General features: G+C 46.3%; 1 protein-coding gene across 13 annotated transcripts in view; it reads left to right on the top strand.

Annotated features, from left to right (window-relative positions):
• The first annotated feature begins 308 nt into the window (after window positions 1-308).
• The window catches only part of CDC42BPB (CDC42 binding protein kinase beta), a 99793-nt gene continuing 91156 nt past the window's right edge, over window positions 309-8945 (top strand). For 7 of the 13 annotated variants that reach the window (XM_074825173.1, XM_074825179.1, XM_074825171.1 and 4 more), the window contains exon 1: window positions 310-802. In XM_074825173.1, coding sequence (XP_074681274.1) covers window positions 625-802 — 178 coding nt within the window. In that variant the 5' untranslated portion in view covers window positions 310-624. Of the gene's footprint in view, window positions 803-8945 lie in introns of all 13 variants that reach the window. The other 6 variants (XM_074825172.1, XM_074825170.1, XM_074825168.1 and 3 more) reach the window with 2 other exon arrangements.

The raw sequence follows: 8945 nt of genomic DNA, 5'->3' as shown, positions 1-8945 counted from the left end.
CCGGGGCGGCGGGGACTCGGCCCCCGGCGCCCTGCTGGGATGCAGCGCTGGGGACACGCCCACAGGAAAGTGCGGACGGGAACGCGCAGCTGCGCAGCTCCGCCGCCTGCCCCCTCACACCGCCCGTGGCGAATCTGCCGAGCCAGCGCGCGGAGCAGGCAGACGCACGCGCTCCCCCCCCCCCGCTACGGCGCGGCGCTCGTCCCAATCTTCCTGCGCGGCTTCGCGCGGCCCTGCCCACGTCGGAGCGCGCGGACGCTGCGTGGTGGGCGTGGCCGGGTGGCTGCTCCGTGGGACGCGCCGGGCCGCGCTCGCCGGGGCCGCCGCTGCCGGGGGAGGAGGAGGAGGAGCGGGAGCTGCCCCTTCCCTGCCGCCGGGGAGAGGCCGGAGCCGGGGAGGCGGTGGCCGGGTCCGGCCCATGGACCGTCCGGGCCTGAGGCGGAGCCCGTGGAAGGAGCCGCTCGGCCCCGGCGCGGCCGTGAGGGGCGGGAGGCGGCGCGGGGCGCGGGCGGTGCGGCGCGGCTGAGCGCGGCGCCCCGGGCCTTCGCGCGCCGCCGTCCGCCGGCTTCGCCGCCGCCCGAGCGGGTCGGCCCTGCCCTGCCCTGCGCCCGCCGCCGCGGCACCATGTCGGCCAAGGTGCGGCTGAAGCGGCTGGAGCAGCTGGTGCTGGACGGGCCGCAGCGGCACGACAGCGTGCTGAGCGTGGAGACCCTGCTCGACCTCCTGGTCGGCGTCTACGCCGAGTGCAGCCGCGACTCGCCGCTCCGCCGCGACCGATACGTCTCTGACTTCCTCGAGTGGGGTGAGCCCGGGTGGGAGGACGGGGACAGGCCGCGGGGATGAGGGGGACGTGAGGGTGAGGGACGGGGCCCGGCTAGCGGGAGGAGGGGTATCCCCGCTGCCCTAATCGCCAGGCGAGGGGCGGCGAGCGAGTGCGCTCCCTGCCGCCTCTCCCGTCCGCGGCCGGGCGGGGTGGGGTGGGGTGGGGAGACGCCGCCCCTGGATGCGGAGTCTCCCCGGGGAACACCCCCGCCGCCAGCCGGGCCCTGAGCCCTGCAGGTCCCCTCCCAGCCCCGCTCGGTCCCAAGCGAACCGCTTGGCAGCCGGCAGCGGGACCAGCACCGGAGTGTCCTTGGCCTGAAACCCTGCTCGGCTTAACCCGAAACGTCAGGCTAATCCAGTGCTCCTCGGAGGGTTTGCTACCTGGGGGAGGGGAGCAGGCTCCGGCTTTGAAATACTGCTCTTGTGCCGGATTCGTTGCTGTTAAGAGAGGGCGTGTGTGTGTGTCTTGAAGGAACAACAGTTACCGTTCGTCATGCAGCCTTTTTAATTTGGCATGCCCCCGAAGGACAGAGCAATTCTAGGCAGCCTTTATAACAGTTTTGTTTAATGGTTTCCTACTGTTAAGCAGCCTGATAATGAGAAACCTCCAATAGTCTGGAGCGTGCTGACAAAAGAAAACGTGGATACTTGCGATAACGCTTAGGATAAAAGTTTTCTATCCAGTGTTGTTTAGTTAAAACTATGGACTACAGGTATGTGAATAGTAGAGAACCTTCCCTGCTGCATGCCTAAATGAATTTATGTTAAAATGGCCATGGTGGCTGACTGGTTTATTCAGCTGAGCAAGTTATGAATAATAATGTATGACGAAGGTGACTTAACTTCTCCATGGAATAAGAATTGGAGGGGAGGGAGGAGAGATCATTGCTCACGAGTATATTGTCCCGTTTATCAGCTGTTCCATGCATGTACAGTTAATTAGGCTTTTAAAGAACCCTCTTAAAAAAAAAACCAAAACAAAACAAAGGATTTCCTAAGGGAGAGGGAGGGGCCGATTTACTTCAGTAAATGCAAATGTGTGTCTTTAGCACTACAGACCAGAGTGCTAACATGCAGGGACAGCTGGTTCTCCTTAATTTCTGCGGGGACCACCGCTCTTTGTCACACACTAACAAACTAAGAGGATTCACTTCCTGGACTCTTCTGTTGACGTCAGTAATGTGATTGCCAACTGAATAATTAACCACTTTATCACATCTGCCCCACAAGGCTGCAGCCTGGGGAACATTGATTATTTGTTTTGTTGTGGGAGCTTTGTACGTCTTCGGCAATCTGGTTTTGTACTCTTGTTTTCAAGCTGATGGCTTGAACGAGTGAGCACCTACAAACTGTTAAATGTGATAGATCAGACTAGGAGGGTACTTTGAGCACTGAAGTTGAGGAAAGGATTTGGGGCAGGCCAAAGAATGATATGCTTTTTCTAAAGCACTGCTGGTGGTTGTGTCTTACTGATTGATCCCTGCGTTGTCATTTGCTGTGTGATGGAGAGGCCGATTATCCAATTGTTTATAAAATCGCTTCTTTTAATTCTATTTATTGTGTTCACTGAATGTGAAAAGGTTACTGACTTGATGAAAAGTATAGCTCGCAATAAAAACAGTGTGTAGTTCTTACTGCAGTGTGGGATTACCCTAGTATAACAAAGTGCCTATTCAATAAATAATTGAAATGTATGTGAGCTACCATCTGGTGCTGCAGAGCAGGGATAAAAGTTTATAATCCAGGCTCTTGATGGTAAGGGGATGGGCCTAAATCTGGACTGCTGTATATTTGTTTTCCATCAACAAGGAATACCCTTCAAACCAATTACAGTTGATACTGTGTGTTCCTCCCTTTCCTCCAAGCTGTTAAAAACAAATAAATGCCAACAACGAGACACCTTTCATCTGTGTCCTAATGCCCTCACAGTATGTTTCCACTGACAAGGAACTTGTTTCTGCCTCCAGCTAATAGGGAAAATATCATGCCAAACACGCTAATCTCCCTCATGTCATGATGTGCAGTCTTAATTACAGCCTGATTCTCTGTTAGAAGATATTCTGGATTGATGTGCACAAGTTTTCTGTGCTGTTATGTGTCTGTAGAAGCATGAGAGTGTAGTTAAATATTTGGGATATACTTTGAAGATCAGTGTTTCTTTATCAACTAGAGACAGAAGGAATTTTCTTTAGACAAAATGGAGACTTATCACTGACAATGGAAATAAGCTGCATAGGTATTAAGGTTAAATTAAGCCTTAATAATTAAAAATAATGCTTATAACAAGCATTTCTTAAGTATTTTGGATTTAAAACTGGGTGTGAGGTATCACACATGTAAAATTCCCTTGAAATGATTCAGTGTGGCTGATGGACTTGCTTGCATTCTTAATTGTCAAGAGAAAATAAGAGTTCAGGTGTGGTAGTTGACGCAGAGTTTTTTCCTGGCTGTGGGGTGAAGAGGAGGTGCAGAGTTGTGTGGTGTAGCTGCTGGATGTGGATCTCTGCTCTTTGACAGCAGCATGATGCTACTTGTATTCTAGAGCTGGTGACTGTGGGAGAAGAGAAGCAGGGAGTCCAGAAAATTAAGTCCCATGTTTATCCTGTGAGACTTACGCCACCTTCTCTCTATTCAAGGTCTGTAGAAGCTTTGCACCTCACCTGCAGAGGCTGGTGAGCCCCAATTGGTGGATCTCATTGCTTCTGTCCTGTAAATCCCACTGCTGCTTCCTGGCAGTCCTGCCACAGGCTTATTTCTTCAAAATCTTCTTCCTATTTGCTAACCATAGAAGAGCATAGGGTGTGGCTGTTCGCCTTGAGGCAGCTTGTGGCTTCCATTGCTTTAGAAATGTTGTAAGAATCTGCCATTTTAACCTTGGCAATTGTAGCTTTCCCAGGGTGAACGGAGCTTTCAAACAGACTATATTTTTTCCTTATACTGGATGTATAATATGAATATCTTTATGCTAAGTATCTTTGGAGAAGAGCTAGCTGAGCTGCAAGTGAGGCGTTCAAAAGCCCTTTTCTTCTAGTTACTTTTATTTATAACTTCTGTTGAATAAGGTCTTAGCCTATTGGTATCATTGTATTGTTTATATAATAGATATTGAAATAATGCTCAGTATTCTTAATGGGAATTGATTCCAAGTCTGTTAGATAGCAAGCCCATGTCTACGTGTTCAGAAAGAATTTCCCAAACCTGTGCTTAGCGTCTTTTAAACTGTTGCTCTATCTGCTGCTCCTAGAGTGAGAAAAGGTGAAGAATCCTAACAGTGAGGAGTCCTGTTTATTCTAGTTCTACTTGCTCATGCTTCTCTGAAAGTCATCAGTGAAATTGGGCTGCTAGAACCCTCCTTCCTCTGAGGCCAAATTGCTTGACCAACTCCACTTGTCCTTCCAGTTGTCAGAAGAGCAACCTAGCTGGCTTCTGGGGAGATGCTGGAACTGGACAGTCCTGGATCCTAGAAAGCCTGTAAAAGAGCCTGCATGGCCCTGGAAGTCTGTAGAGGTACTTCCCTTGGTAAAGCTGACCTAGGCCACTAGTGAAGACTACCTGAAGCTATTGGCAAGCGCAGAGGAGGCCGTGTGGCCTTTGGATTTATCCAGTGGATTATGGTGCAGACCGGTGCTGTGGGTGGTATTGTCCATGCACTGCAGAGGGAACTCTTAAAAGACTCTTCCGGCAAAAAACATGCTGTCCTTTGTTTCACAAGACGAGGAGAGAAGTACAGGAGTGCTGGAGCAGCATGGCAGCTCAGGTGTCTGCCCATCACTTGTCCTCTGGCTTTCAGACACAGCGTGTTCCTCCCTATGGAGTCCCTTGTTGTATTGAGAGATCTGAATCTTTCATAATCCTGTGCTAGAATGGCTGCTTGCAGGGTACCTTGCTGGCTGGCATCACATTCGTGCTCGTCTGACATCACCTTGTTTTTCAGGAGTTACTTAGTTGGCTGTGGCTGGTGCTTACTGCCCCTTACTTCCAGTCAGCAGCGACTGGTGCAACCGGCTGCTCCATTTTTGAACAGCTACTTGGCAGAGTTTGCAGCCAGTAGGCAAGCATGTTCAGAGAAGAGTCTAACAGGAATGGGCCTTATTTGTATTCAAAATGCTCTTGGTGGTGCATAGACTCTTTTGCTCCAGTCTTTGTTTCCTCTGACCCTGTTTTGTACTGCTGGGCATGCTACAGAGGGCAAGATGGCACATGTCCCCACATGGTTCATTCAGTGTTGTCTCACTCCTGGAGTATGTACTGGCTAGTCCTCTCTGTGAGAACACCTCAAAACTGATGTCAGTAGTTTAGACTGATCTGAAATGTGAGGGTTTTTTTCCTTGAAGCAGGTGCATGGGATACTTCTGTGAACTGTTTCTCCTGATGTGTTATGAGCTGTCTGTTTGAATGCTGACTTATCTTCTGCATTCTCAGTTTGTGCAAGGTCTGCTACTCAGCTAGACTGGTATTCTGCTTTTTGGTGGGGGTGGTGGGTTTTTTTGTTTGGGTGTTTGTTTTTATTTTTCCTGAGAGGAACTTTAAGGGGGCTGAAGCTGTGGGGAAAGGAAAGAAGATTGCAGATGATTAGCACAAGCAGGCCAGCTGGGCACCTGCTGCTGAGCCCTTAAAGGCAGTCTGGCATAATAGACAGTAAATGCTGGTGTGGTAACAGCAATATATTCCCAATCTGGGCTAGAGGAGGGAAAAATGTGCATGCAGAGTGCTCAAAGTAACCTCTCTAGCCTAGCCTTGAGCTGCCACTTCTGGGTATATATCTGTTATGCTTGAGGCTGAACCATAGATTGGAAAAATCATGTGTGAAGGGTTCACCAGTAAGGGTTTGCTGTTGTGCTGCTGCTGGTGCACTGATTCACAGTTTTGGATCGCGGTCAGGATTGGTGCTTCATGTTTGGATCTTGCTGTTTGGGGGGCTCTGTGAACTTTGCAAGTCTACTCCCAGACCTACTTTTCTCCTCCTCCTGGTTCTGCTTAAAGAGGCACCTTAACCTTTCAAATAAAAAGGTATTGTACTGGGTCCCCTAATGAGGGAAGGGAGAACCTTGCAGGGTGGCCTTTCTGTCAGAAGAGTGTAGAGCCTGTTCTCTCAGCCTGAAAGCAGTTGTATTCAGAAATGTAGGTGTGGACCTGAGAAAAGGTCTTCCCAGCCTGCGTTAGAGCATCTCCAAAACTAGCTGCAGGGTAGACCTAGTCCTCTGAGTGTCACAGGCACTGATGTACTAAAAAAAAGTGCTAGGTAAGGGTGGGAGCACGATGAGCAACTGAGTGTGCTACTGGTATAGGAGGCACAAACTGTCCTTAAGTATTTTTGAGATGACCTTAGACTTGTCAGACTTCGAGTTGCTTATGAGGATCTTTTCTTTTGGCCTTTTTGGGTTACAACAGGAAAAACTGTCACTTGATAACATATCCTATCTCTTGTTTTGAGGGCTTAAATTCCTCTCTTCTTTCTCTCCCTCTCCCCTACTTGCAGAAATACACACAGAAAGCCAGGAAGGGTCCTCAGGCTTTGCTACCTTGTTTAATGTCCTTCTCTGTGCAGGCAAAAGCTGTGTAGTGAGCGATAAGCCTGTTGGGCGCATGTGTGAAGTAAGTGTGGTTGGATAATAAAGACAACTGATGAACAAGAAAACTGAATTTCAGATTCTGGCCTAAGTTCCTCTACTTTCATCATTTATCCACCAAAGCCTGTTACAATCCCTTATGGTAGAGCTAGTGGCAGGAGGGTGTGGATGAGGGCCCACTGGGGCAGGGTGAAGCTACAGGTGCCTTGCAGAGGTTCTGGAAAGGCCAGTGATGATGGTGGTGGCCACAGTTTCTTTGTGCACAGTGCAGTGTGAATGCAGCTGGAACCCTTTCCTGCCCCCTGAAGGCTTTCCTGTGGTCGGAGATGGGACACTGTAGCTTGGATTGTCTTTGCTAATGAAGTCTTTGATGGTCATCTGGCAGAATAGTGCGAGCATGGCTGCTGAATCCCAGTTTCCTGCATTCTCTGCCTTGACTAAACTGGTTTTGTTCTTTTGAAAAATACGTGTTAGGATTAATTCATTTGAAGTAGCCCAGAGTGCCCTGTTAGCTTAGGTAGCACTGTAGTCAGGTCTAGTGACCTGAAGTCATGAGGTTCAAAGCCTGCTGCTATATGTATGATGGACCCTTTACGGTACATCTGTGCTAATCTGTTATTTTTAGAATGAGACAATATCTTTTAATGACTTTTTCTGTAAAACTTTATGCTGTGACACATTGGCACTGAATGCCACAGACAGGTTTTGACAGTGGGAAAGTAATGTGGTCTGGAGGATGAGAGATACACTGGCATGTGCTGTTAAAATGACAGACATGCTGGCTGAAGCTTGTCTTTTGTCCCATGGAAGGAAGCTGGTATCGCTTTTTTCCTGTGGATAAAGGTGCTAATAAATAGCAGCAGTCTTTAGTTGAGAGATTGAGGAATTATGTAGTATGTTAAAGGCTGTGACCTATATTATGTATTTTAATTTTGTTTATATATGAAAACTCAGAAATAGGTAAATAAGTCATTGATAAATTTGTCTTCATATAGAAAAAATATACATAGGTAGAGAAGTAAGGTTTCATAAGCATCCATAAATTTTTTTCTGACTTGTTTTACTTGGATATCTAAATTATTTTCATATTGCTTTTTCATAGGTAATATCAAGATATAATATTTTGCAAAAAAAATACTTAACTTATGTCCTCAAAACTTTCATGCTTGGCACACTTATGCATTATCAGTGACAATGGCTTGGATGTTGGTTTAGTCAGCAGATTTGGTGCAATGAACTTTTTTATCAAATGAACTAACCTTTTTTTTTGGCAAATAATTCACATGTGGGAGTGAGTCAGTTTCTTCTACACCTACTAGAAACAAATGATTTTAACTGTGAGTCAGAACTGAAGAGACTTGTTTCATTAGCTTTTTTTAGCAAGTTGCTTCTACTTTATGGCTATATATTAATGTTTCGGGTTTTAGAAATGTTGATCTGTAGTTGAGATTAATTGTGAATGTTAAACTACTACAGATTCTTCAAGTTTATGAAACTTACATTTTATCCCTTGCTTGTAATTTGAGGCAATTCAAGCTGGTTTTAGATGGGTATTACAAAAAGGAAGAATTATAATACTTACCTAAACAATCGCAAATTTATCTGAGCTGTTAACAGAATATAGTGCCTAGGATTAGGAGAAATTTTATGGGTTCATCTTTTTCATTACCCATGTGTGAAAAGATGAATAGGATGATGGACCACAAGCAAATCTGTTTAGAAAAATAGAAGGGACTTGTTAAAGCTTTTTACTGTATTTTTGCCTTTGATAATGCTTTAAACAGAGTTGAGTTTCACTTTCTAAGTCTTTCATAAGGTACACTTGGGAATTCTAATACATTCTTGATGTAGTTACCAAAGAGCTTGTATCATGCTCACTAATATAGCCCACTGAAGTTCTAGTATTTTTTTTTTTAAGAAGAGGGATTTAATTTTAAAAAGCTTTTCCAGGTCTAAGAATTTCTAAGTACATTTGGTCTGTGGTTCAATGTGATCTTAGCTGTCTCCTAATACTAAAATATTCCACTCTATTTTTTCTCATCAGCGTATGCAGATTGCCAGCACACAAGCTTTCATTTATAAAGATCTTTGTTCACTATAATGAATGTAGCTTTCTTCAATAGGAAACTACATGCTGTTTTCTTAAGCCCTGATTTTGCATAGACCTCAGTAATCATGTCTGTAGATATACTTAGAATGCATTCAGATTAAATGTGTGCATCCATCATTGCCAGCTGAGGCCTTAGGCATCCTGAAGTGCCTGAGATCTTAATTTCTGTCATTCATGTCATCAGGGTCTTAACACTGAAACCTGTTATTACTTAACCATGGCCTAAAGCTTCAAATGTGACTAGTACCTCTGGGTGCCCAACCTGAGACCTCTGTAAAGGAGTCTGAGCTTTAGAAAATGGTGGGGATGTCTTCACCAAGTATTGAATTGTTTAAAAGGTGTGGTGTTTATCAATGAGGTGTGCATTAATGAAGGCTGAGGTATAGTTCTTAATTTGATTAAGTGGAGTGCCATTGAGGGCTGAATATGTATAGCTGCCTTTC

This window comes from Strix aluco, chromosome 4, assembly GCF_031877795.1.
Source record: "Strix aluco isolate bStrAlu1 chromosome 4, bStrAlu1.hap1, whole genome shotgun sequence".
NCBI lineage: Eukaryota > Metazoa > Chordata > Aves > Strigiformes > Strigidae > Strix > Strix aluco.
Note: the sequence above shows the minus strand (reverse complement) of the source record. Positions and strands in the feature narration are given on the sequence as shown.